This window comes from Cladophialophora bantiana (genome assembly GCF_000835475.1).
Source record: "Cladophialophora bantiana CBS 173.52 unplaced genomic scaffold supercont1.9, whole genome shotgun sequence".
Classification (NCBI taxonomy): Eukaryota; Fungi; Ascomycota; class Eurotiomycetes; order Chaetothyriales; family Herpotrichiellaceae; genus Cladophialophora; species Cladophialophora bantiana.
This window is the reverse complement of record NW_015971583.1, coordinates 663019-688767: the sequence shown is the minus strand read 5'-3', so window position 1 is coordinate 688767 and position 25749 is coordinate 663019. Positions and strand designations below refer to the sequence as shown.

General features: G+C 52.7%; 11 protein-coding genes across 11 annotated transcripts; 4 read left to right on the top strand and 7 right to left on the bottom strand.

The window, feature by feature from the left end:
• Positions 1-52: 52 nt before the first annotated feature.
• Z519_06542 (uncharacterized protein) lies at positions 53-883 on the top strand (the record flags this gene model as incomplete). Its single annotated transcript, XM_016764282.1, has 1 exon — positions 53-883. The coding sequence occupies one exon, from the start codon at positions 53-55 to the stop codon at positions 881-883; it is 831 nt and encodes a 276-aa protein (XP_016619364.1).
• Positions 884-1849: 966 nt separating this feature from the next.
• Positions 1850-2607, bottom strand: Z519_06541 (uncharacterized protein; the record flags this gene model as incomplete). Its single annotated transcript, XM_016764281.1, has 2 exons — positions 1850-2427; positions 2487-2607. 2 exons carry the CDS (start codon positions 2605-2607, stop codon positions 1850-1852), a joined length of 699 nt encoding a protein of 232 aa, XP_016619363.1.
• A 474-nt stretch (positions 2608-3081) lies between these two features.
• Z519_06540 (uncharacterized protein) lies at positions 3082-5295 on the bottom strand (the record flags this gene model as incomplete). The annotated part of the gene is made up of 5 exons (XM_016764280.1): positions 3082-3830; positions 3887-3961; positions 4015-4326; positions 4393-4494; positions 4548-5295. 5 exons carry the CDS (start codon positions 5293-5295, stop codon positions 3082-3084), a joined length of 1986 nt encoding a protein of 661 aa, XP_016619362.1.
• A 1231-nt stretch (positions 5296-6526) lies between these two features.
• Z519_06539 (uncharacterized protein) lies at positions 6527-7844 on the bottom strand (the record flags this gene model as incomplete). Its single annotated transcript, XM_016764279.1, has 3 exons — positions 6527-6948; positions 7072-7226; positions 7471-7844. The coding sequence occupies 3 exons, from the start codon at positions 7842-7844 to the stop codon at positions 6527-6529; spliced, it is 951 nt and encodes a 316-aa protein (XP_016619361.1).
• Positions 7845-8662: 818 nt separating this feature from the next.
• Z519_06538 (uncharacterized protein) lies at positions 8663-9601 on the bottom strand (the record flags this gene model as incomplete). Its single annotated transcript, XM_016764278.1, has 1 exon — positions 8663-9601. The coding sequence occupies one exon, from the start codon at positions 9599-9601 to the stop codon at positions 8663-8665; it is 939 nt and encodes a 312-aa protein (XP_016619360.1).
• A 1250-nt stretch (positions 9602-10851) lies between these two features.
• On the bottom strand, positions 10852-12940 carry Z519_06537 (uncharacterized protein; the record flags this gene model as incomplete). Its single annotated transcript, XM_016764277.1, has 3 exons — positions 10852-12060; positions 12118-12584; positions 12658-12940. 3 exons carry the CDS (start codon positions 12938-12940, stop codon positions 10852-10854), a joined length of 1959 nt encoding a protein of 652 aa, XP_016619359.1.
• Positions 12941-13074: 134 nt separating this feature from the next.
• Positions 13075-13714, top strand: Z519_06536 (uncharacterized protein; the record flags this gene model as incomplete). Its single annotated transcript, XM_016764276.1, has 2 exons — positions 13075-13317; positions 13376-13714. 2 exons carry the CDS (start codon positions 13075-13077, stop codon positions 13712-13714), a joined length of 582 nt encoding a protein of 193 aa, XP_016619358.1.
• Positions 13715-14028: 314 nt separating this feature from the next.
• On the top strand, positions 14029-15651 carry Z519_06535 (uncharacterized protein; the record flags this gene model as incomplete). Its single annotated transcript, XM_016764275.1, has 1 exon — positions 14029-15651. One exon carries the CDS (start codon positions 14029-14031, stop codon positions 15649-15651), a length of 1623 nt encoding a protein of 540 aa, XP_016619357.1.
• Positions 15652-17817: 2166 nt separating this feature from the next.
• Positions 17818-19746, bottom strand: Z519_06534 (uncharacterized protein; the record flags this gene model as incomplete). The annotated part of the gene is made up of 1 exon (XM_016764274.1): positions 17818-19746. One exon carries the CDS (start codon positions 19744-19746, stop codon positions 17818-17820), a length of 1929 nt encoding a protein of 642 aa, XP_016619356.1.
• Positions 19747-20690: 944 nt separating this feature from the next.
• Z519_06533 (uncharacterized protein) lies at positions 20691-21449 on the bottom strand (the record flags this gene model as incomplete). The annotated part of the gene is made up of 1 exon (XM_016764273.1): positions 20691-21449. One exon carries the CDS (start codon positions 21447-21449, stop codon positions 20691-20693), a length of 759 nt encoding a protein of 252 aa, XP_016619355.1.
• A 1185-nt stretch (positions 21450-22634) lies between these two features.
• On the top strand, positions 22635-24791 carry Z519_06532 (uncharacterized protein; the record flags this gene model as incomplete). The annotated part of the gene is made up of 4 exons (XM_016764272.1): positions 22635-22658; positions 22723-24063; positions 24114-24412; positions 24458-24791. 4 exons carry the CDS (start codon positions 22635-22637, stop codon positions 24789-24791), a joined length of 1998 nt encoding a protein of 665 aa, XP_016619354.1.
• Between the last annotated feature and the right edge of the window lie 958 nt (positions 24792-25749).

Here is a 25749-nt window from a genome sequence, read left to right as displayed (position 1 = left end):
TTAATTGCCGGCAAACCACAGAATAAGAATACAAAAACCAACACAGCACACGATGTCTCCATTGAACCTGAACACGGTCCTGAAACCGCCGCATGTTACATTCGACTCACATGGGCCGTACCACCGAGGATCGATACGCTCAGTGTTCGACTACCTGGGCGGCGGGGAGATCGACTCTGTCTTCAATCAGAAACACCACCACCGGCAACCGCACTCGGTGTTTGAGGAGGGCGTGGTCTTCCCCAACTTCACCGTCAGGGAGACCGCCGAAGCGTACTTTTTGGAGGGCGATTTCCCAGGCATTCACAACCCAAATGACATCAAGATCGAGAGACTGGGCTCGCAGGGCCTCCTGGTTGAAGCCCAGGCGCCGGCACTCGGCCTGTATGGTGAATGGGGCAACGCCTTCGGCCTCCGGCCGAGCAAGGAGACGCAAGTGGAAAGAGGCGCCAGCGAGAGCACCACCGTCACTGCTGAGGGTGGTGGTGAGTCCGGTGGCGCGAAACCCAAACCCATCGAAATGAGAACCCGCAGCCCCGGCCACGAGCACGAGCGCGCCGAAGCCGGTGCCGCGGCCGAAGGCGAAAAGCTCCGCAGTTCCGGCGGCGACAATGAAGGCAGCAAAAGCACCACCGTCGAGCGGAGACCGCACAAGCTGCACCGCAGGGGCTCCTCGTCCGCCGACGACGAAGATGGGGCGGCGCCGACGACGCTACTACAGGAGCGGCACGTGGGCCGGTTCCTGCGCTCCTTCACCTTCCCGCAGACGGTGGACTTGGACCACATGAAGGCGCGGCTCAAGGACGGGGTGCTACGGATCGCGCTGCCCAAGACGTCTGTCAGAGAGAGACGGTCCAGCTTCAAGATTGAATATGGCGGATAAAAAGGACTCGTACAACACTCTACACGCTTAGGTGGTTAGGTAATTATGTGGTTGGGTGGGTAGGCACGCGGTGTATGAGTACGTATTTGAAAAGGAAATCGGACAGGTGGCCATGAGCCCAGATATCGGGTCTGGAATATGGGAATATGGAATATGTGATATGTCATTTGAGACATGCGCCAAGTATGTACCACGGGGCTATTGAAGAATGTCCATCATCTCCTTCTTACTCATTCACCTCGATAGCCAAGGACTCTATGTGGACGAAGCGTGAAGTATTTCGTTGTTTGCCTACGACCGGGACGAATGGAAGATACCACATCCAGCAAAACAATATATATCATTTAAAAACTCAGATAGACAAGCCTTCCATAATGTGGCAAATCCCGTAGCAAGTCTATATTTGATATCCTTATGCTGCTGCTCTTCCCGTCTCCTCCAACTACACACACACACACACACACACACACACACGGCACATTCGTGAGTGAAAATCCAAAACCTTTATGACCTGGGTGGATGTTTATATAGCTTCTCGAATCGGAAAATTCGCACGTGCGTGTGTGGGGCATATTTCAAAATCACCCCCATAGCTAGAGATCTTTGAGGTCGATTCCTATCTACTTTTTCTTAGACGATGATAGGTAATATTGACATCTCTGAATAGCCCATAGGCTTTGAGAATCGAGATTACTCGGGGAATAAAACATCTAGCACTTACCTAAAATATACAAATCAAAGATGGCTATAAGCTAAGTCTATTGTAGCCATTCTTCGGCTGTGCCACTTTTATTTTTGGTCATTTGACTCGCCTTGTCCCAGCAGGGGCAAGTTGAATATTGATAAATTAATACCTAACCCTATGTAGCGGCGTGTACAGTCTCAAGCGACCGACTGGATGTCTTGAGAAACAAAGAAAGCCAGTACTACCATCCTCTCCTCAATTAACCTGTAGATTCAGCCTTTCTAGTTCCACCGAAGCCGCATCATACAGTTCGGCCTCGAACGTCCACAGTACAATCTTCGCACCCCCCCGGGGACGGAGAGCAACACCTGATCATTCCTCGTATATCCCGCATTTTGCATCTGCTGGTATCCCTCTTCGCTCGTGGTGATCGCGTGCGCGAACCGTTTTGCGAGCCAGAACGCTGGCTTGATGCCCGCCTCGATCTTCTTCACGTCGGTCGTGACACCCTGTGTGAAATTGGGCGTGTTGAAAGCGCCCTCACACTTCAGCTCGATGATAACATAATCATCCCTGGGGCCGTCTGAGGTAGTTACAACAATGTCGGCGCGCTGGGGCGGCGACGATTCGTAGAAGGCGACCTCTCTACTCAAAGTGACGGTCGTCGTAGGGCCCAGCACCGTCGCAGCGGCCTGAGCGTAATAATTTCCAATCAGGATGGCGATCTCGACTTGCGCCCGGCCTTCCCATCCTCCCTTCAAGGGATATGCCTTTGTAATTTTGGGAATATCCTGGTGAGCCCATTGCAAGATTAGTTCCTGCACATCGATGTTGAGAAGATCTCCCACTCGGATCAGGGCTTTGATGTGGTTCGGCAGTTACGAGGCGGCGACTATAGTAGGAGCAGGGGTTCCAGACATTTTCTTGATTGCTGTCCGTTTTCCTCCACAACATCACTAGGAAACTCTGTATAAGCCTTGTAAGACTCTGTTGGCTGCTGGGTCATAGAGGTGGGATATGAGGGCGGAGCTATCTGCATTGGCTCTAGGTCCTTGCAGAGACATGGCAGGCACTTTACTTTACTCTCTATTCTTGCTTAGGCCATTGGATTCACGGCATGGGACCTTGAAGGCTTCAAAGGTAATGTATCATGTGTTGCTCATGGCACCATCGGAATCAGCCAACGACGTGAAGCGAAGGACTTGTAGATGGTCACCCGTGGGTGACTAGAAGCCGCCCATAGAGTGGCATGACAAAGGAAGATTGCAAGAATTGGCCTATCACGGGAAGAATATAACTAATATTTCCATTATCAACATTTGATCCGAACTGATGATGGCCCTGATATGCAGAGATGTCGTCAAAATCTGACATGTTTGTAGATGCAGCGCTTCCATGTTGCACAGTCGCTTGATCATCTCGGGGTCGTGCCGGTTAATACCAGTTTGAGAGGTATTTCCACCCTAACGCCATGCTTCTGTTTCTTTTGGACCGCCAAGTCTGAGAGCCATCCCTAATGACTCCTCGAATTAACCTGGTCAGCAGTCTCTTCGTCGATGACTTCAAAATTAATATCTCGCCCTTGATCCTCGAGTGCGTTTTCCATTCTCTCTCGCTTGTGCTTTTCCACCTTCTTTATGGCTGTCTTGGTCAAGGCTTGTCGTTGCATCTTCAAAGCCACGTCCTTCTTGCGGGTCTTTCGGTCACCGATGGCGATCAAAATACCCGCCACGATATTGCACGTGATGGAACACGAGAGGATCGTCGCCGTCAGAGCTTGTGGTCGGGTGTGATAGCTGATCGCCCAAGTACAGGTGCCGAGCGCGATCTGGAAGAGTGAATGACAATCCAGCAAGACAACGATGGCCACCAGTAAGCGTAATGGGAAGGCATAATGAGTTCCCGTTTCGTGAGGCTTGTAGAATGAATGCGACTTGGAGAACTTTGCTTGATGGTGCATGAGCTTTTGCTGTTGCTTGTGCGTCAAAACCGAGAACTCCGAGTCCTCCGGCACCACAGACTCGGGGTCGGCTTCCTTTTCCGTTTGAGCAGGGAGGTCGTTGTGATCACGCAGCTTTGGCATGCCTCTTTCTCGTCTTAGCCTCCAAGTCAGGTGGTGATAGTGAGCGATAAAGCACATGTGATATGTGTCGACAGCTCGGAATGGTGCCAGACCATCACCAACAACCGCAAACAGGGCGACCAGCACATTGTCGATTACATTGATGTCGTACTCTTGTCGGTCTCCCACATAAATCCAACCTGATAGATCGCTGTCAGCCAACAAGATGATGTCAAGACTACGCATCCAAACCTACCGATTAAGAAAAGAACCCAGGCCAAACCAAACAAAGTAATTAGGGTTGCATACAGAAACACAAAAAACCCGAGTGCTGTTGTCACGGTCAGCAACCGCCGAAGAACCCGCCGAGGTTCCTCAACTCACGTTTTGAGATGTACTTCCCAAAGGCAACCATTCTCTGTTTGAACTTGGAGCGTTTCGAGTGCAACATGTGCCTGACATGATCATCCAGCGCCTCCTTGTCCTCGTCACTCCATCCCTCTAGGGACACACCATGTGGTAGTACGGCGAAGTGGGAGTCTGTGACAACTGATGAAATACTGTGGGTGCGCTCAATCTGGGGTTTGCGCTGCCATGACCAGGTCCTTTGCATGGTGGTGGGGGCACCCGTTCCCTCTTTCTCCTCCTCTGGGGCTCCCACCGGTGGCTCTTCTATGGGTGCCGCCTCGGTGGTAACTGGAGTCATGCCCACTTCCTTTTCTTCGATGGTCTCGGGTCTCCGGGTCTGGGTTGGCCGACGACTCAGCGTATAGGTTGGTCTTCGGTTTAACCATCTCCCAAGATCTGGCACAAAGAGTGAGTTTTGGACGTTGTTCAGAGTAGTCAGCGTCGAGACTTCGGGATCTATAATTCAATCAGTATTGTCCGGTTCTGTCTAGCCAGTCCGTTTGACGTACCAAGAACATCGAGCAGGTCGACAACTTCTGATTCATACTCAGGTTCTTGTCGTTCCCTCGACGTTTCACTCATTCTGCTCATGATCGAACGTGCAGCGTTGCTGATACTTCGTCTTCTACTCACCCCGCCTGTCACATTCTGATTCATCGTGTCTCGATCCACGGTGCCATCTGCCGGCGCGGGTTCTGGCGCCGATGGGGCTTCGGCGAGGGTTGGCAGGAGTGATTGTCTCGTACTTTGCCTCGTTAGTTGGTTCAAGCCAGGTATGCCCAGGTTCGGACGTTGTGGTGCAGAACTACTGCGTCCTCTGCCAGACGCAGCCCGACTGGGTGGTTGACTCGACAGATTTTCATCATCTTGTGCTGCCGCTCGCAGGTTCGCTGAGGGCAGTCTCCTAATCCCGACTGGCCGGAATCGGTTGATCTGGTTGATCTGATTTATTTGAGGCGCGGTATAGGTAGTTCTCGTTATGGTCGGGGTCACGGCGGCCGAGTTGGGAATAACGGTGTTGTCGGGCGTGGATGCCACAGTGGTGGGAGATTGGTTCGTGGGCTGGGTGGAGGTTACTGTGTAAGGTCTCCCACGATGAGGGATATGGACGGTGGTAGTGGTGGTGGTAGTGGTTGTCGTGGTATTGTTGTTGGCAGAACTTGGGCCCGCTGGTGAGTCGGGGATCGAAGGGAAAGGTTCTGTATTGGAGTTGCTGACAGAACTGATGCGGCGCGAGCCTGGGCGCGACGACGCCATTGTGCAAAGACCTGGAGGGAAGTGTTTACTCCCTCAAAAGGCGTTGTGTCGAGGACACGGACAAAATGAGGGTCGGCGATGGGAGGTGCAGCTGGAGGGCGCAGGCGCAGAGTGAGAGATCGACCGAGAGAGCCGAGTTGGCGCTGAGTTTCGGGGTCTGCGATGGCGACAGACAGCCAACCCGCCACGGTCAACGCCCCCTCAGGATCGATGGCGGTCGAGCACACGTACGCGATCCTCCGTAAATCATCAGCAGTGAAGTCAGAGAAGCGGAGTCGACAAGACACAGAGTACAGAGGAGGTTGCCAGAGAACTGATGGCTTAGTCTTTTCCGTGTTTGCCCTTCCAAGAATCTTTGGGCGGCTTGGGCGGCCTCCAGGCATCCTGCTGGTGCTGCCACCGGTTCGTGGCGCCTGGACACAACGATCGAAGATGGAAAATCTCGCTCTGGGGCCGCCTAATGGATTGCGGGTTCAACTAAGTTGAGCAAGTGACTTCGCTAGACTCTAACTGGAGCAGCCCGGCGGCCTAGAGGAATTAAGCATGCCATCCCCCAATCAACCCTGCGGGCTTAGAATCCTTTAACGGGCAGTAGTGGCGCCAGGGTACGCACAATGACAAGGCACTGACGTCGATGCGCGCGCTGAGTCAGGCTGCCGACCATGACAAACATCCACGACGCCAGACACCAAACACGAAACCACCACGATGCAATCTGATAAAGCTGCCCAGACCAAATCATCTCCCACGCCCTGGCACTCGCTTGAAACTCTCTCCTCTACCAACCAAGGCAACTTGGGCAAACCTAGTCTACACATTGTCCGATTCCGGCTGTTCCATGCCATCCCATTCTCTGATTCCGGACATCCGGGCATTTCTTGTTACGCCCCTCATATTGCCCGTCCATCTCCTGCCGGGGCAACTATGAGGTACGGTACACGCGCCTGTATATTTTCAGGTTCGTCTCCAGGCCCATGCAGATGTATCATGCGGATCCTTGGCTTAATGGCCCCGCAGCTGGTCAAAAATAAGGTGGTGACTATTGGTGTAAGTACTTACGAGTATGACTTGGATGACATACAACCGAACAAGGATCACTCAGGTCGATCCGTGGCGGCAAAAGGAATGGCCAAGGACAGGTAATACAGCCTGACCTCAGCCAGGGCTGAAACCAGATGACTTTTCGGTCCTTTTTCATGTCTCGATGTCTTGTTCAGGGTGCTCCAACGGACTACAACTTGGAGTCTTCTCTAAACCCATGCGCAAAAGTCGGTGGATCATCATCCACTTCCTCCTGCAGCCATTTGACCATGCGTCTCGCTGCCCTTCGAGGACCTAGCCCATCCGCATACCCCATGAAAGGCTGCATGTGTTTATATCCCATCATCTCCACGATACGTGGATGGATCTTGTCCAGCTTCCTCGGATCCACCGCCAGTATCTGGTTCTCGATGGGCCGAATATACGGCTGGCAGTACTGCACGGTGGCGCTTTGTCGAGGCTTGTCCGACACGTTCGCTCCACCACCATGCCACAAGGTACTTATGAAATAAACCACTCCGCCTTCGGGGCAGAGCGCCGGGATGGTTTCTTCGGGCATCCCTCGTCGTGAACTGTCCCATTTGTGTGACCCGGGGACGATTCGCGTGGCACCTAATCACCGTCCCGGAGACGTCCAGGGCGTCAGTCAACCGTTCCGTATTCCTCATATTTGACCCCTTTGAAGCTCTCTTCCGCAAGGGGCCGGTGGACGGATACATGTGTTCAAAAACTCACCATTCTCGGCAGTATACTCGTCGAATGCGACCATTATCGCCGCACCAAACGGCAATCTCGGTCTGGGAAACTGGATATACCCGTCATCATGATGCAGCGCTTGCGCCTTCTCACCAGGATTAATCGAGATGGTGTGGAATGCCGACAAAAGGTACCTGTTTTGGCGTTTCCGCCCTCAGTCAGATCAGGTAAGGTCATGTCATGCCAGATCTTTCGCCCCAGGAAAAATGAACGGGGAGGACGCCTCAATTCTCAGCCTTCGACACGACAGCACAGCGCAAGAACCCCAGCATAACACCCCAGGCACAAAGTCAAAGCGCATTGTCGTCAACTATATAACACACACATCTTCAACGAAATATGTGAAATTTCAAGCCACACAATACGGAGAGTACATACCCCTGATCCAAGAAAAAGTCATTGAGCGCTAGCACACGGGGCAAGATGACAAACTTGTCAAACACGCGGGACTTGTTGAGCAGCGAGTAGATGCGGTTCGTGTTGAAGCCCTCAAAGGCATTGCGCCCGACTAGAGCGGATGCGTCATCTTTGCCGAGCAGCCGCACGATCTCGGCGCGCGCCTCTCGCGCCTCGGCCGCGGTGAAACAGTCCGGGATGATCACGTAGCCGTGCTCGAGGACGTGCTCTATGTCTGCGCGCACGGCCGGGTCGGAGGGGAGCGGACGCTGCCTGAGGGCTTGCGAGTAGATGTTGAAGGAGGCACTGACGTCCGGGGCAATTGGCGGCGACGACGACGGCGGTGGGTGCGCCATGATGGAATGCGATGCAATGGGATGCGTCGGTCGGCAAAGGGAAGTGAGCAACACAAACAGGCAGGTTACTCAATCGGACTCGTGTACCGAGTCCACGGCGAGCCAGTCAGGTTATATCCTTCGCGACTTTGATACCCGTCAGAGAGTCCCAGTAACCAGGGTAGACGACCATATATGTGAATATGCGTTATTTATAACCCTCAGAACCCTAAATAAAAGCGCGGAAGTCCTCCGTAGTAATAGCAACACGGTATTGTAAAAAATTCTCTTTCCTCCTCAAAGAGGAAGCCCGATCTGCCCTGCCTACAAGCTCTGAGTGTGTGTCTGGACCGGTTCCCCGCATTTCGACACCCAGAAGTCAGGCGCGGCGTTAGCAATAATAGGCATTGATACGTACCGCAATACCCCAGTTAGGGAGGTGGAGGGAGCGCAGAGAAGAAAAGAAGCCTCGGTATCTTTTCGTTCTCGGCCGGTGTAGCCTGGTGGCCCCTCTGAATAGTGTGCCCAGCCTCGTCGTGACTGGGCGCCCTGGCAACCGCCCAATAACGCGAATATTATTATGACCCGAGTATGGAAGACCTATCGAGTATGGACTGTGCCATGGCGTGAGGAGATTTTCCCAATGTCGCATGTCGAGCATCTAATGCATCTCTACCCCTAAGGACCCAGCGGCGTTCTCCCTTTTGCCTGACCGCTTGCGGAAATCCACTTCGCTGGCTGCGTACTTCTTGGATCCCTCCCTCTATTGTCCCTCTGTCCTGTCCCCCTGCTGTTCCGGCTGGCACTCATACTCTCCTACCACCCTCGGCGTCTTACCGTCAAACACTCGCCGCGTTAAACGGCGCCTGACTGCTCCACCTGAGAATAAAACTGCCGGCGCGCAGGGGGAACTGCGTCTTCATGGCGTCCTCCAGCTCCTGCCACGTGCCGCTCGTGGCCAGCGCCTTCTCCCACGCCCGGATGTAGAGCTTCGTGTCGGCGATGTGGCTGGGCGCGAATCCATCGCCGGGCTTCGTGTGGCTCGGCACCACGAAGCGCGGCCGGAGCGCGGCGACCTTGTCGAGCGACACGATCCACTGGTTGCGCAGTCGCGGGCTGAGGTCTTCGACAAAGAGTTGGTGGCAATTGCCGTAGACGACGTCCCCGCCGACTACTAGGTCTACGTCGGGCACGTGAAGCACGGTCGAGTTGGACGTGTCGCCCTGTCCGACCTCCACAGCCCGGAAGATGTGTCCCTCGATTTCAAAGGTGCCGTTGGCCGGGAGGATGAGCGTCGCGTTGAATGGCTGGCTGGTGATTTGGCCGCCGGGAAAGAGGGAGAGCCAAAGATCTGTGAACAAAGGTTCTTCATACTGTTGCAGCATATGCGCGTTCACGTCAGCTTTCGCGACGACTTGACACCCCGGCCAATTGGCAGCGATTTGCAGCGCGGTAAAGAAGTGGTCGCCGTGGCCGTGGGTGACGTAGATGTATTTCAGGCTCTTGTGAGGACCAACGATGTCCTTAACCCATTTGGTGAGGTTCTGGCCCTGGAGGAATGTGGCGGGGCTGTCCACCAATACGGCTTCGTGGGTGCCATGAATGAATGTGAAGGCTGTTGGAGAGAAACTGAGATTGGTACTGTTTTCGTACACGACCGGGGCGGGCGGGAGATGGTAGACGTCTACCTGGAGGCCGTTCTTGGAGGTGACGAATTCGGATAGCGCGAGAGGGGGGAGTATGGAGAAGAGTATTGAGGAGAGCAATGACGACTTCATGGTGCAACTGCAGCTATTTCTGATGATAGGTTTGGGGATATTGAAGTTGAGAATGTCTGATGGAGTTGTTGCTCACCGGAACAGATGATCACTTATATATACTCGCCCTGCTTCCACCAGGGTCCTCATTAAGACACCATCTGCTGGACTTGATTGGAAAATCTTTCTTTCCTCGCAAAGGATGCACCTCTCGCGCCAACTTGTAGAATGCAAGCATATTCGCAAAAACTCTGCTGGATCCTGACTTGTGACTGGGAAGAAGGGACAACAGCGAAAAAGGTAGGCTAACAAGACATCAGTGCTGACGATCGGCATTCAAAGAGACTTGGATCATGTCAAAAGACTGGTCATTCCAGACGGCAGGCAACCAAGAAGCAACATATCAGAGGTACCTGTTGCCGAAAGAGGAAATTCAGAGCTGGCCCGATCTGTTCGAGGCTGGTAATATGCTCCACCAATCTGATTACATTCTTCAAAAGCCCTCCCCGGGGTGAATTTGAGCGAGGTCCAAGGTCGCGCCAAAGGAATAGGATTCGAAGATCCAATGCCGGCAGATACTCGATCTGTTTAAGCTGCGGTGCCAGGATCTCGGATGGGATCGTGACGCAGGCCCGTTTGCCCACAAGTGACTTACCTCTGAGAGTCGAAGGGCGAGCATTCAGCAGAATGTCAACTGTGTGGCAATTCATCCAAGAGGCGTTTCCGACTCGCCTTTTTCCATGCAAGATGGGTCAGCGCTTCAGACTGCTCAATTCGCCGCTTCCAAGCTTCTCGGCCGTAATTGTTTAGTTTTCAACACCTGTGAGTCCCACTGCCTAATTACCTAGACAGCCTCAACAAAGATCCTCGGACAAGACGTCGTACTGATCGTATGATAGGCATTTCATATACGTCTAAGTGGTCTTTCTATCTGTCTGACTGCCGACTCCGAGGAGTTTTATGTATTATATATGATCGTGGGGACCAAGCAACCGGGAGATACGGTGTTGGGTGACGAAATTGGGTCAGGAATGGTGAGGATGACGCCTTCGACCCTAAGGACTGCAGTTCGACGCCGGATATGCATCTTGTAGCTATGTGGCTTTCCTGCCGACAACATGGACTCTGAAATGTAGCAAGGCATTCGATGGGGTGAAACATTTGTGCATGGAGGCCTCGAGTCCTAGTACCGGATCTCTGGTTCTCGAGGCCGGAAACAATTTGAACGTATGTGTTAATCGAGGCTGGCTTGCCTCAAATGGACCGGAGAATCACCAGCAGCGCTTCTGTCCGTCTTCAGGCCGCCACTTCCCAATACCATCGACGCGAACACCTCCGAGCTTCTCCATTTCATTAGCATCAACAATGCCTCTGCCGTCGAAGATCCATTTCGGCTCTCTCATGCTGTAGACGATGCGAGCCCATTCGACGGGGTCGGTGGAAATCGGCCCCCTGGCTTTTGATCTGCAGTCGGGACAGTTGGCCACGCAATCGGGCTGAGGAGCGAGCCTGTAGTTTGCAAAGTTGGCACCTAGATGGTCATCTTCTTGCTGTTTCGGCGACGGACATGTACTCGCAGGGTTGTTGGCGGGTGGGCTCGTCTCGGATGCATTGCTGCCGCGAAGCCTTTGAGGTGAGTTTTTGAACTGGTCACAGTCTGTAATGATAAGTATGGCATTCGATTCCATACACGCCTCATATGGATCGGTGTAGATCTTCACGGAGGAGGTTTCGCCTGCAAAACCAGGCGTGTTGCTGACGGCGGCATTAATCTCTCGGAGCATGTCATCTTCGTCACAATAAGGATCAAAAATGGCAATTTCTGCAGGTTGCTCGTCGAGTAAAGTTCTGATGACGTCCACAGCGGGAGACTCGCGCGCATCGCTAGTGTTCTTTTTGAATGCAAATCCCATCAACGTGATTTTCTTTGCAAACAGATTTTCGTTGAACCTTTTGAGGACTTTTCTCGCGAAGCGATTGCGTTGCATGACATTGATCGAGTTGACCTGACTCCAGTAATGGGCCACTTCTTCCAGACCCAGAGATTCGGCGAGGTAAGTGAGACTGGCAATATCTTTCCTGAAGCAAGAGCCCCCGAAACCGAGGCCGGCCTTCAAGAATTGCGGTCCTATCCGGGTATCCAGGCCGATGGACTTCGCGACCTCCTCTACATTGGCGCCTGTTGCTTCGCAAATCGCACTGATGGAGTTGATGCTGCTAATCCGTTGTGCGAGCATTGCATTGGCCACAAGCTTGGAAAGCTCTGATGACCACGCATTGATCTGCAGGATCTGAGACGAGGGAATCCATGCGGCATACAGACTAGCGAGCGCATCAGCTGCCAGTTTGCCCGAGGGGGTGCCAGACGAGCCGATAATGACCCGATCCGGTTTCATGAGATTTTTGATCGCTGTCCCTTCAGACAGAAATTCGGGATTTGATAGGACCTCAAACGGCACGCCCGGTCGCAGTGCGTCGAGCTGGCAACATCCCCGTCAGAAACCCACTTTGCAGCCCGCGTCAAACTGGTCACTTACCGTGTTCCTGATGCGCTGAGCGGTTCCACAGGGCACCGTGCTCTTCTCAACAATAATAGTGCCGGGCTTCGCATACAAGGCCACATCCTTGACAGCGCCATCAAGAGCCGTCATATTAGTCGCTCTCCCTGCACCGACGCCCGTGATTTTCGTAGGGGTGTTGACTGCCAGGAAAACTATGTCAGCGGTGGAGATGCTGACCTGGGTGTCACACGTGAAGAAGAGGTTCGGTCCGCGTCTGGAGACGTAGTCAGACTCGCCATTGCGGTCGTCCGAAATGGATTTGCGGACGCCGGGCTCCTTTATAATTGCCCCGTCTCTTGTCAATCGCACAATCTTGTTCAAGCCTGGCTCGTGGATCGGCAGGTGAGCGGAGTTCCATCGTTCGATGCGTCGCTGGTCTCTGTCCAACACCTCGACGCCCACCTTGGGATTGTGCAGTGCGATGACTGCTGCGGTAGGACCGCCTGAAGACGCGTGCTCCGGTTAGTTCACCTCGATGCCTCACTACATTCTGTAGGAGTGGGCGCATGTGCGTACCGACATAACCTGCGCCAATTACGCAGATTTTCCTCACATCGCTGGGGACAGGCGCAAACAGATCCGCAAACGAGGGGACGAAGGGGCTCTCGGCGCGGGCTGAGGGCGGATCGAGTCTGCGCCTTTTGGGCTCTTCCAAAGCGTGAGCGAGTCGCGTCTCGAATGAGTCTTTGGGGTGTGAGGGGCGGAATAAGGGACTGCTGTCCGGCGTCAAAAGACCTGTGGAGTCGTTACAGGAGCTGCCGTCAGAAGTGCCGACGAGCGAGGGCACCGCGAAATCCATAGCGACAACGACGGTAACAAGCTGCGAGAGATGCTTTTCTTGGGAGACGGAGGAGAAGAACAGCGGGCAGACGTGAGACTCGAGGGAATCAGGCCATATTAATGTAGCAATGAGCGCGGTTTGTGTGGCATGGCATGGCGGTGACCAGCACCGACGAATTTAACAAGCCCCCGATAAGAGAAGCCTGGCTTCAAGAAAAGGCGAGGGCGCCGCCGCAGGGCAATTACAAGATCCGACTTTTCACCAGGGTGGAAGACGAAAAACGGGGCAAAGGTGGTGAAGCTTCGAACGGGACTCACATGGTCATGGGCATTGCGATGGTCATGAGCGGGTGTGAGGACGCGAGGGGCGCGAGGGAATCAACACAAAGGGCGACTGTATCAAACGCACCCGAGCACGCGCAGTCATCCAGCACATCTGAGTGGCTGGCGACAGACTGTGCTGCAAATGCTCGACTGGACGCTGTCAACATGGTCGGGAAGCCTGCTGTTCAGCGCTTCCACCCACGTGGGAGCTGTCAGCGTCTTCTACGCGTCCGACTCGACTCTGCGCAAGGTCGCCACCGTCGGCCTAAATCTTGTCGGGTGGGCAGGTCATGCTGCGAGGGGGCACGAGGGTGCCGGGGATCAAGTCCATAAAGAGAACAAGTCGGGAGCACAGCGAGTCTTACAAGATGGAATCATAAGAAGCCCGTTGGGATTGCAACAGCGAGGGCGAGAACCAGGAGAACCAAAAAGGCCGAAAGAGAGAGTGAGAGAGGACAAGAGAGAGTGACACGTGCCAAACCGGAGGCTGAGAGACGGATTGGAGCTCGAATGCAAAGTGACTAATTGTGCGTCTGCCGGTCACCCAGTTTTACGCACTTTTCTTCTGCTCTTTTCTCCCCAACGAAGGTCGAGCGAATTTGCACCAGCCCGAAGTTCGAGGTTTGCGGCGTTCGATAAGCAGAGTCTGGAGAACGTAACGATAGCGATAAGAAGAGGGGCAGACTGCGCCCCGGAACATCTTTCGGAGACCGGAGAATCTTTTATCCTGCGCACGGCGCTAGTAGCACAGCAGCACCGCGCAGCACCGCACAGCACCGCACGATGGGGGTCGAGGAGCGAACCGGTGAAGAGAAAGTAAAGCTCTCTTCTCCCACCACCGCCGTCGGCAATGGCATGACAACGCCAACGGTAGCAGCAGGAGCGGGTGCTGTGGTGCCCGACCAACGAGATGCCTTTCCTTCCTATCTCAAGGGCAAGCGAGTCCTCCTTGCAACCGAATCCCTGGGCCCTGTCAACGGCGTCAGCCGAACCACCCTCATGTTGATCGAATACCTACGCAGAAATGGCGTCCAACTGGCCATCGTTGCTCCTCATTCCAGACAGTCGCGCCTCAAGCCTACCAGTGGTGCGAACCTCACTGAATTTCGACTGCCGGGCTATGAATTGCCATACAACCCTGACCTGACCGTTGTATATCCCTTCCAGCTCGATGACGTCTACAAACAGACCTTCAAGCCCGACATTGTATATCTGGCCAGTCCTGCTTCCACCGGCTTTCAAATGCTGTTCCAGATCCGCCAATTACAAGATCCCCCTGTCGTTCTCCTCAATTTCCAGACCGATCTGTCGGCCTACAGCGAGATTCTGTTCCCGGGTCCTGTTGCCCGCTTTTCCGTCTGGCTGCTAGGGGTGGTCCAAGGCTTCCTGTTCAATCACCGTACCGTCCATACCATCTTCTACCCTTCCTCTGGCGTGCGCCGGTATCTTGAGAAAGCAGGCGCTCCGAGCAACAAGATGGTCCGATTGGGCCGGGGTGTCGACACCACTCTGTTCGACCCTTCCCAGCGGGACGAGGCATACCGCCAGGAATTAGCACCCAACGGAGAAATCATCCTGGTCTGCGTCTGCCGCTTGGCTCCCGAGAAGGGCTTCGAGTTCCTGGCCCAGGTCGCTATGCGGCTCGCCCAAGAAGGCTTTCCCTTTAAATTGCTCATCGTAGGTGGCAATATGAGTGCCGAAGTTGAGGACCAGATCCACCGCCTCTTCGACGACGTGGCAGAGCACGTCATCTTCACCGGCTTCCGCACCGGTGTTGACCTCGCTCGTGCATATGCGACCGGCGATGTTTTCCTTCACTGCTCCATCACCGAGACATTCGGCCTGGTTGTTTTGGAAGCAATGGCGAGTGGTCTCCCAGTGATTGCTCGTGATGAAGGAGGCCCATCAGATATTGTCCAAGACCAAGAGACTGGATATTTGGTTCCTGCCCACGATCTGGAGCAGTACATTTCTCTCGTCAAGCTTCTCTCTACTAACAAGAATCTTCGTGCGGATATGGCAACTGCAGCGCGAAAGTATACTTGCGACGTAACCTGGGAGAAGATCAACAGGCGGGTTGCCTGGCATATGACTGAAGGCTTGCAACAGCACCTCCAGCGAAAACGCAGAAGAAGACCGATCCGAAACTTCATTGTCGCCAGGTATCATGAAATCCGAGATGGCGTAGTCATTCCCGTCGTGGTCAGAATGCGACTATACATGGCAGCAATGGTCGTCTACCTCATTTGGCTGATGACTGCCGTTGTGCTTCTGCTCTACGGCCACAGAGTGTTTTCGCGAGCCGCGCAGCTCCTACGCAACCCGCCCCTCGTTTTGCAACGCATTCAGTACCGCGCCTTGAAACAAGGTATCCAGGAGACGCTCAAGAGCTTGAGCACAGAATGAAATGTGGTCGTGGCGGACATTGGAAACTGCCATGACATCTTATATCATCTATTTTCGTTGCCCATCATGACAGAATGACTATTCCACGTTGGGGACGGCAGCCTAGAAGATTCGGGTGCCTCAGCTTTTTGCTTCATCCAGGACGATGCCGCTTCGATCGGCCGGCCTCAAACGACTTTTGTGCCTAACTTCGCGTCGCCAGGTCCTGAAAAGCCATCGGCGGCACAAGTATGAACTTGGCTCATCAAAAACAGTTTCGGCAACCGGCCAATGCTTCGGACAAAAATGCCGCCCCAACGTAATATTTTACTGCAATGCTGACCTACAATGCGGAGCTGAAGAGCCAAGAATGAGAATCGAACTAAGTGTTGGGTGTCTGACAGAGGTAAATCGGGTGACACTCGAGTATTCAATTCTTTCGGAGTACATATTGCAGCTCGGACATGTGTGCCGACTAGACAGCCACTAGAAGTTGACTAGATAACGGTAAGGCGCTTGAGCGGATCATAGACAGTAAGCTAGTACTTGGGATATATGTCCCATTTATGTGAAACTCCATATCTCGCCCCTCATTCAATATCTCGCGCAGTATGATTTGGCGCGAAGACTACATTGGACAGGAAGGGACTAGCCTGAGAGAAAGAAAACATTTACCAAGGAATGTTTACCAGGAAGAAGGAAGAGAGAGCCGGATATATTCTGGATACGTTGCATATCGGTACCACATAATACTGTAGAACGGAAGGTCCGTCGTCAAGTAGAATTTGACGTCGAAGAGAGGGAAATATGCATCTCCTCACTCCAAAATACAATCCACGAGTTAGTTTTTGCTTTTTTTCTTTTCTCTTTTTCTCTCTTGTGCATCTTTCTTTGCAGGGGGTATATACGTACGCTTGCAGAGGGACAAACTTGCCGATAGAAGACAGGGGGATAAAGATGGAAAGAAGGTCGATAAATCGTGGTATACTGCTAGCATGTCCTGGAGCAAGAAAGGGGGGAAACCAAGGAGAAGGACATAAAAAAGAGATGAGAAGAGTTCCCAGTAATTGATTATCCATGTCCATATCCATATCTACCCCTAGCCTGCTGCTCAGATGATAGCTAGTTAGGCAGCTTCGTTCACCGGCGTCCCGCACCCCCCCTCCTCTTCGGTAACGGTGAGCACCGGAATCATCCCCTCGCCAGCGGCTCTGCATCTCGTATACATTATTACCACGAACGGTTCTTTGTGTGGGGACTTGGTCACGTCGCAAGAACTCGGTGCGGATGACCGCATCGCGGCGGAGGACGGCGACGAAGATGGGACATCTCAACATTTTGTGCGAGGAGTGTGTCGTGGATCAATTTAGTCCGTCTCCGTTTGGTGGGGAGATGGGAATGCCTGATGTGAGCTCTTGAAATTCGATTGCCCTGCCCGTCTGGACTTCGTGCATTCGGTGCTCGTTGACACAGGGTGGAAATGTTTGCTTGCTGGCGTAAATGGTTGCCGCAACATAACGAAAGACGACCGGCTAAGCTGAGACGCGATGCTGTCGAGAGACACTTTCCTGGCATTCTATACAAGAGGTCCAGACCGTGGGCTGCCCGAAGTTGTCTAGCATTCTCAGTACACTATACCTGATGTATGCCCTGCAAATCATCAAAGAGCTCTGACTCTGCAGGCTGGTTCAAGGGAGCGCCCTAACTTAGGCGCTACGAGAGAATAATAGCGCTGCGCGGAGTGTCCAGGACGTGGACCAATCTTTAGAGAGACCGCTGCCAGGTGTCACGGAGATCAGGCGCGATGGACTTTTCGCCATGTAGTATGTATACGATGTGAGCGGAGATTTTGTCAGTTTCAGAGAATGATCGGTTGATTCTCTTGCTTCGAGACTTGGGAGTCCCAGTTTGTTGAAAGAAGCTTTGCAGACCGCCTTCACCTCCCTTTAACCGGCTTGAAGAACTGAGGCTTGTTGGCAGGAGTACCTCAGTATTCGCATTGGACCGGCACAAAGGCTGTAGCTGGGGAGAGATCATGACGCAGGTTTCGCGGCAACGGAGGAACGGATGCAGCCATTTCCGCTATTCGTCAAGCAGACTCTGTACGTCTCAAACAAAACCAGTAAGGGCTGAGACTGAATATCGGCGTCTGAGAGAAGGACTCGTTTCATACTGGGCGAAAGGCTCTTATGTCGCTTTTGGTGATGGAGTTGATAGAGTGTTCGGGCTTGTCGTCGCAGTCGTAGTATATGCAGAACTCGCTGATGAAGGCAATGACGGCTGCGGCCGAAATGGGCAGAGCCCCATGGCCTGGGTCATTTCGGCTATCGTCTTCGGCGCGCCGGCGATGTGTTGGCGGATATGTGCCCTTATCGCTTCGGAGTTCATGTCGAAATCTGGAGAATCCGGCGGATTCTGTTTTGACAGATGACTTTGCTCTTGTGGTTCACCGTCCTCATTCATGCCATTGTCAATCTTCGCGTCGCTGTAACGTACCTGTTGTCGTTGAACAAGCACAAACTCCCGCCTCTTCATGGCGGATTGCCAGACGCGTTTCCAGTGTGCGCCAATTTCTTTGGTATAGAAGAATGTACGCAGAACCTTTTCCAGGCGAGCCCATTGGCGGGCCTGTGGGTAAAGATCCAACGCATGCTCCATAACCAAGTGGGAGTCAGGCATGGGAACGACCCGCAGGGCAAGAGATCCTGCAACTGCCATACTGGACCAAACCAGGCAGTTTTGTTCCGGGAGCGAAGCCGGTTTGGTGTGGGTTAGCAAGGTGGTGATGAATTTGCGGAGGATGGGATCGTAGAAGAGGTTCACTGCCGTTAGACCCCGGAGCTGGAAGATATAGGCCAGCAAACCCATGGTGAAGTGGTATTCGACCGGGCAGGTGGATGTTAGCGACATTCGCTGAAGAGAGGAGAGGATAGTTTGAATCATTGTTTGCTTCCATTCTTCGTCGTACTGGGACGAATCGGGGAGTGGCAACTCCGAAGGCGGGGTCCAGGTACGGTCAAGGAGGTTTTCGTAGCTGACAGTTTCGGTCGCTAGGAGCGTGGTGGCCGCTGAGATGGAGGCGAGGAGTTTGATCATCTGCACAGATATCCGGGACGCAAGACAGAGTTCGGAGACTCCCGAGGGAAGGCGAGAGAGGATAATGCATAAGTCCGGCGGAAATGGAGTTTCGGGATAGGCAAGTGGTTGATCGAGGTGGAGTTCCTGGAAAGTTTCCCTAAGGTAGCCGACCGAGTCGCGAGGTACTTCTGGGGGCTGGCCCGTCACAAAGGAACCTAGAGCTTTGTATGCTATCAGACCATGTCTGACGAATCTCACCCAGTCGGTTTCCGAGTCCGGATCGCCCGTCTCGGAGAGTGGCCCGCGGAGCTCCAGCATTTTCTCCAAACCTTTGCAATGCATTATCACGCCTCGTTGGTTTCCGGAAAGATACTCGAGAGTCATGAGCATCGTAACGGTTAGCAAGGCTGCATCGTCGGTAGCCTCGTTCGATTTGAGCTTTTCATTAAGACCTGCTATGGCGCTGCCACGGTGGTGAACGAAGGCGTAGTCTTCCCATATCGGTCGTCCAAGCGAAATGAGGATGGATGCTCGACAGACTGTTATGATAGACTCAAACAGAATGGTATGCTTAAGTGCATAAGGCAGTAAGAGCGATAGATGAGGATTGACCGGGCCAGGGACGACCGACTTTTTGTTGTTGAAGCCTTTGCAGATGGTGATGTAGTAGTCTAAGGTGTCTTGGACCGTTTCAGTTGATTTGATGGGCAGGACTAGGAATGGATCCTCGCGCGTTCCGTTCAGTGGAAGAGGCTCAACTGGAGAAGCCAAGACTAGTGCCTTCGCATGCGGATTTTGTCTCGCGTCACTGGATTTCGACTTGCGATGGACAGTCTCCTCCTGATCTTCGTCTCGTGCTGAGTCCGGGGGTTGCCACTGTACAAACTGATCCGGAGCTGAGTTTGGAGACTTCTTGCTGGGATCGTACTTTTTCCATCGGATCTTTTTGTAGCCATGATGCCGGCGGCCTGATATCGAAGTTTTGTTCGTCGAAGCGGGCGAGATAGCCTGAAGTGGTGGTCGGCAATCCGTGGCCATCGTCTTCAATCGTGGAGACAGTGCCAGCGACAGGCTTCAGTGCATTGACAGGATTGCGGAATGATCAAGTGATAAGCATGTCCTAGGAAAAAGGGCGGGATAAGCGGGGCTCTCAAGAGAGTCATCGGCGCCAGGAATTGGCATGCTCGGCACGTCTCAGGGACGTTTTATGATTGGTCGGTCTGCGCCAAGATGGCCAAGACTTATCTGACTCGGCGGACGGTCAGGGGGCTTGCTGACTAACATGCCACCGAGCGAGCAAGTTCGCCGGGTTTCTTCGTAGCCGGGGCAAAGGACAAGTTGAACGGCGGCAACGGGGCTTCCGAGGGGATCGTCGCAATGACCTTTTCAGAAGTTCGAGGCCGAGACTGACTATTCTCTATAATTGGAAAACAGGTTACACGCCAAGTAAAACCATAACTTGACTCCCAACATCATATTTCTGGGTTTGGTTATTGCTATGCTCCTCGTGATTCTGCTGGACGATTAATCATCATTATCACGAAGTACACAGCATGAGGACACTTCAATTGAATTTGAGCACCAAAATTTTGCCAAGTAGGGATTGGCCTGGTAGGTCGAGCGCGCCAGTTTCCTGTATGGCATTTCTTCAGTTTGCTCAGCTGTCTGCTGACGTGTAATCTTTTGTTACATTCTGAGATCCTAATTTCTCTTCCGGCTAGGATCTATCATGCCAGACGCTCATCACCGAAAGGATTTGCAGCGACATGGCAGCGGAACATGTCAATCGAGCAAATAGCGTCTGCAAAATTTCTGAACAAGTGGCAAAGACGCAGGCATAATGAGCTCCCGAGCTGGACAGATTAGTAGTTACTGAAAGTATTGGCCAGCACAAGCAAAGCGGTTTGTTTTCTCAAAAATCTTATACATGAACCTTGGACCGCCTGTGCTAGCTTCAAGGCGGTTGTGGCGGACTGGCAAGCTCAAGTGGTGAGCTTATCAGACCCCTCCTTATCGTCTCGTTGCTCCTGACTTGTGGAAAACTGTGTAGGTGTCTCTGGATCGTCCACTGCCAGTTTTGCTGTGTGCGGTTCGGAAGTGGCCTTCGCGGCAGGATTCTGACGATATATGGAGTTGACTGGGAGGTTCTGCGTGGAGAGCATCGGAGGAGGAATAAGCTCTGTATCTGCTTCAACAGAAGTTTGAGGGAAAGACCATTGCTTGAGCAGTGGGTACTGTTGAGGAAGAATTTTGGAATGTATCTCGCTCAAAAATGGAGATCCTCTAGATGTGTAAATGAAGTCCGGCATCGTACGCCAGACGTGTGTAGAGCCAATCGGACCGACGATCTCAGCCCGGTAGCGTTCACGATTGTCCCTCAGTGAGCGAAGGAGGTATTTGACGTCTCTTCGGGGATGCGAATCTGTAGAATATTCGAAATAGGGCTCATCCGAACCTCGCTTTCTTTTCCTGCCTGTTCTTCCGGGTACTGTTACTTTAAGTAGCAGATTGTTGGTTGGCTTGTTGTAGGACAGCACTGCACGACAGCTTGGGTCATCGGGCTGAAACTTGAGTCCCAGCGGCTTGTCCCATCCAGGCTCAAGACTTTGCAGGATCTCTGTAGGCCCCCCGAGCATGCGAATGGCCTTCTCCGCATTCTGAACAATGCAGGGATGTTCAACAGAAAGAACCGGGGTAGCTGGGACCGGGAACCAAGGCGCAATTCGTCGGTCCCTTGACATTCTGACTACTGGGATGGGAAGCTAGATATATGATGTGGTTGATCGATGAGCTGTAGCTGTATTCTTAGTCAGGCCCGATTCTCATTGTCATATTATCGCACCTCACGTCACTGGTCCAATAGCTGTCGGATACAAGCGGACAAGCGTCTCACCTTGTGTGACGCGGGGAAGGCAAGACCAAGGCCGGTAGTTGCAAGGAAGTGCCCAGAGTGCCTTGGGTCATGAAGGTTTTGGTTCACGCTCGTCTCTCGGGTGATATATCCTTTATGACTCGGGAGGCGGTTTATCTTTGGACCCCATGACAGAATTGATGAAACAGAATCTTGATTTAACAATGGGCTTGGCAGCAACAGTGGGTAACTGAGTACTCGGTACCGAGTACATACAAAGTACAGGTCAGTACGAGGTACAGGTACACTGAATATCTCAGAGAAATCACCCCAGGCAACTCTTCCGAGCACCCAAACAGAGTGACGCCCGCCTAAACAGTAGCTGGCTAAGCCTAGTGGCCAGGCTAATAGGCCCCTTTGACACCCACAGGCACCACTGGGTCAAGTTGGCCTTGCCTAACTTGCTAAATTGCACCTCAAGCCGGCCGCGTACTGACACCGAAACACTGCACCGTCCCCGCCAACCTGCGACTGCGACTACACCTTTGACTTGCATTTGACCTTGCGCTGCGCACAACTACTCGACTACTCCTCACCTCGACTTCTGTTCAATGGATGCCCTTCTCAATGCACTGAAATCATTAAGCCACCCCCATTCTCGCCGTCTTTGATCATAGATCGATTCTTTCTGCCCGCCTCCCGCCGTGCTCGAGTTAGAGTCCTTGCAGTCTTTCAACCGAACCCTCCCCAGCTTCCGTCTACCATTCCCTCCACCGGCCTACCGTGTTGTTGTTCCTCTTCTGTGCCAGGGCTGCTCCCAATGATGAGCAATTGATAGAAGAGAAGGAAGTTGCCGGCATAACTGCATCCCGTCGAATTGATCTGGTATTCTCCGACACCACTACCCGTCGCCTCCTACTGAGAAGTCGAGCCGGAGCTTGTGACTCGGATGAAACGCACGTAACAGCCTCGTGGCTTCCTAGAATCGATAAGGCGGCGCATCGACTACGACAAACGTCCTTGTTATTATTGGTGTGTAAAAACATCCAATACCTATCGAAGAGAGTCTGGCAAAATGAAAGGTTTCAGGCAGAGGGTGGTAAGTCTCATACCCGCGTCTTGTGCCGTCCCCATCCAAACGCTCTCACTCACTGATGTTCTAGCATGAGCAGTTGTCGAGGGCAAAAGACAGCAACAAGTCTTCCAAGAAGAAAGATGCGAATAACTCAGGCACCGCATCTCCGCTCTCATCATCCACCACGCTCCCCGGTAGCGATTCTAGATCTCCCAATAGCTCTAACACCGCAACCCCGACCTCCTCGTCGACGAATCTCAATGATTTGCGGAACAAGGGCGCGGGTCTCGAGGGCGCCACACCCAACCACGGAAGCGCTCAACATCATGCTAGCTCTGCCGCAGGGTCAGGCTCGCTGGCTTCCCATTACATGTCGCAAGGCTCTGGTCATGGACCCGGCGGACCTGGAACTGCCGCGGGCCGTCATCACATCGCTCCAAGCGTCATCATAAGCCCAAGTGCTCCTCACATTCCCGGACCTGGTGCCACTGAAACGATGCCTGGCGACCTTGCACCTCCCAAGGCTGGTCAGAAATCCCTCCTCTTCGACCGATTGCAGTCTACACCGAAAGATGTGCCTGAGGGCGTCCGCACTCCCAAGAGACAGCATTCCTCGAGATTTGATGTATCAGACCAAAGAGCTCGTGATCTGGAGAAATTGCCGGGTTTCCATGAAGTCCCTCCCAACCGACGACAAGAGTTATTCATGCAGAAGATCGATCAGTGTAACATCATCTTCGACTTCAATGACCAGACCGCCGACATGAAATCTAAAGAAATCAAGAGATTGGCCCTTCACGAACTTCTGGATTATGTTGCCAACAACAGATCGGTCATAACCGAGCCGATGTACCCGAAAGTCGTCGAAATGTTTAGCAAGAACCTTTTCCGCCCTGTCCCTCCTCCTGTCAATCCACAGGGTGAAGCATTTGATCCCGAGGAAGATGAACCAGTCCTTGAAGTGGCTTGGCCTCACATTCAAGTCGTCTATGAGTTCTTCTTGCGTTTCATTGAAAGTCAAGACTTCAACACAAACATTGCTAAAGCCTACATTGATCATCATTTTGTGCTTCAGTTACTCGAGCTGTTTGATTCGGAAGACCCAAGGGAAAGGGATTTTCTCAAGACAACACTTCACCGGATCTACGGCAAATTCTTGAATCTTCGGTCCTACATTCGAAGATCCATCAACAATGTCTTCTTCCAGTTTACGTACGAGACGGAGAGGTTCAACGGCATAGCCGAGCTTCTCGAGATTCTCGGCTCAATCATCAACGGCTTTGCTCTCCCTCTGAAAGAAGAGCACAAGCTCTTTTTGACTAGGGTTCTTATTCCGCTTCACAAAGTCAAGAGTTTGAGCATGTATCATCCCCAATTGGCATACTGTATCGTCCAGTTTCTGGAGAAAGACGCGGCGTTGACAGAAGAAGTAGGTCATCATGGACTCATGAGGCTCTGGGGATGCTGACAGTATTCTAGGTTGTTCTTGGTCTATTACGCTATTGGCCGAAAGTCAACAGCACCAAGGAAGTGATGTTCCTGAACGAAGTCGAGGATATTTTCGAGGTCATGGATCCGCAAGAATTTGCCAAAGTTCAGGAACCTCTTTTCAACCAATTGGCCAAATCCGTCGCGAGTCCTCATTTCCAGGTGGCAGAGCGTGCGCTATATTTTTGGAACAATGAATACTTCTGCAACCTCGTCAGTGATAACGTCGAAACCATCCTCCCCATCATGTTTGCTCCGCTGTATGAGAATTCAAAGGGTCATTGGAACCGGTATGTATGCTTTCCTCGACCTCCACTTGGCTAATCAGTGGTCAGCACAATACATGGCATGGTGTACAATGCAATGAAACTCTTCATGGAGATCAATCCTCAACTGTTCGACGAATGTTCGCATGATTACAATGAAATGCAGAGCACTGCTGCTCAACGAGAGAAGGCACGCGAGGCAAAATGGGCGAAGCTCACTGAGCAGGCAAACCGCATGAAGGCCGGACTAGCGAAGCCACCGACGACCCCTAGCATTAAGGAAGTGCCAGAGACAGATGCTGCGCAGGACAACCAGGAGAGGCTGGACGCTCTAAAGTTGCATGACGAGTCGTCGTCAATCAAACCATCGTCGGTAAGTCGTGTCTCCATTCGCACAACGTAACTCATCAAGACCTCCGTCACCGCCTTTCATCTCCATATTGGCTAAGACATTCTCTTTCATTATAGTGACGTTGATGGCTATTTCTGACATGGCTTTGGAATCTCCAGAGGCGACGCGCAGACTCGCATGGCCAGACAAGATCTCGACGGTCTCACACCAGCTTGGATGGCAAGTCAAGGAGACATCGGACACATTCTGGAGGGTCAATCGATTTTCATCGAACAGTTCAAATGCCTCATATTCAACGACACGGAAGCAGCGTGTCGCAGCATTGACACGAGCTAGTACTGGGCTGCTGGTGGTGGCAGCGTGCTATGAATGAGTGGACCGAAGTTCATTGTGACTCGTCAGCAAGCGTCGGCTTTAATTGAAGTTTTGGTTTACTTCGAGCTGGGGTCCACCATGCAAAGGATTCAGATACCCGGTCAACACAGTGAATTTTCGCGTTGGGTTTTGGCGATGTCCCGTCAATGATAGAGTACTACGAGGCCTAACCGACATGTTCGGCCTCTGAAATGAAGATACGAGCAACGCGGCGGTAAAAGCGCCTACCGAGTGGAAAGAAGGAGCGAGAGAAAGACAGTGCTGGAATCGTAAAGAAATGTCTTCATCTTCACTTCTGATATATCGGCTCGTTGACTGTTCGCTCGGAATGCTCTTTTGCCCTTTTTGCCCTTCTTAAGGCTGCAGTCGAGGCCACGCTAAACTCCACTCCAGGGGAGCCCACTGTCATGTCCACCCTGTATTATGATTGGCTTAACTTGACGGCAACTATCCCTTTCGTGGACTGGCGCTTCCACGTGATCTGCATGGTCGAGGCAAGCAACTTCCCCCCCTCGCATTCACTTTTCTACCTCGCGCCTCTATTCTCCGCAGAATCTCCATACAAATTTGGTCGGAGGAGGCACCCCGGGCCAACAAGGCAACTTGCCTACACCCATTTCTTCTCTTTACATTC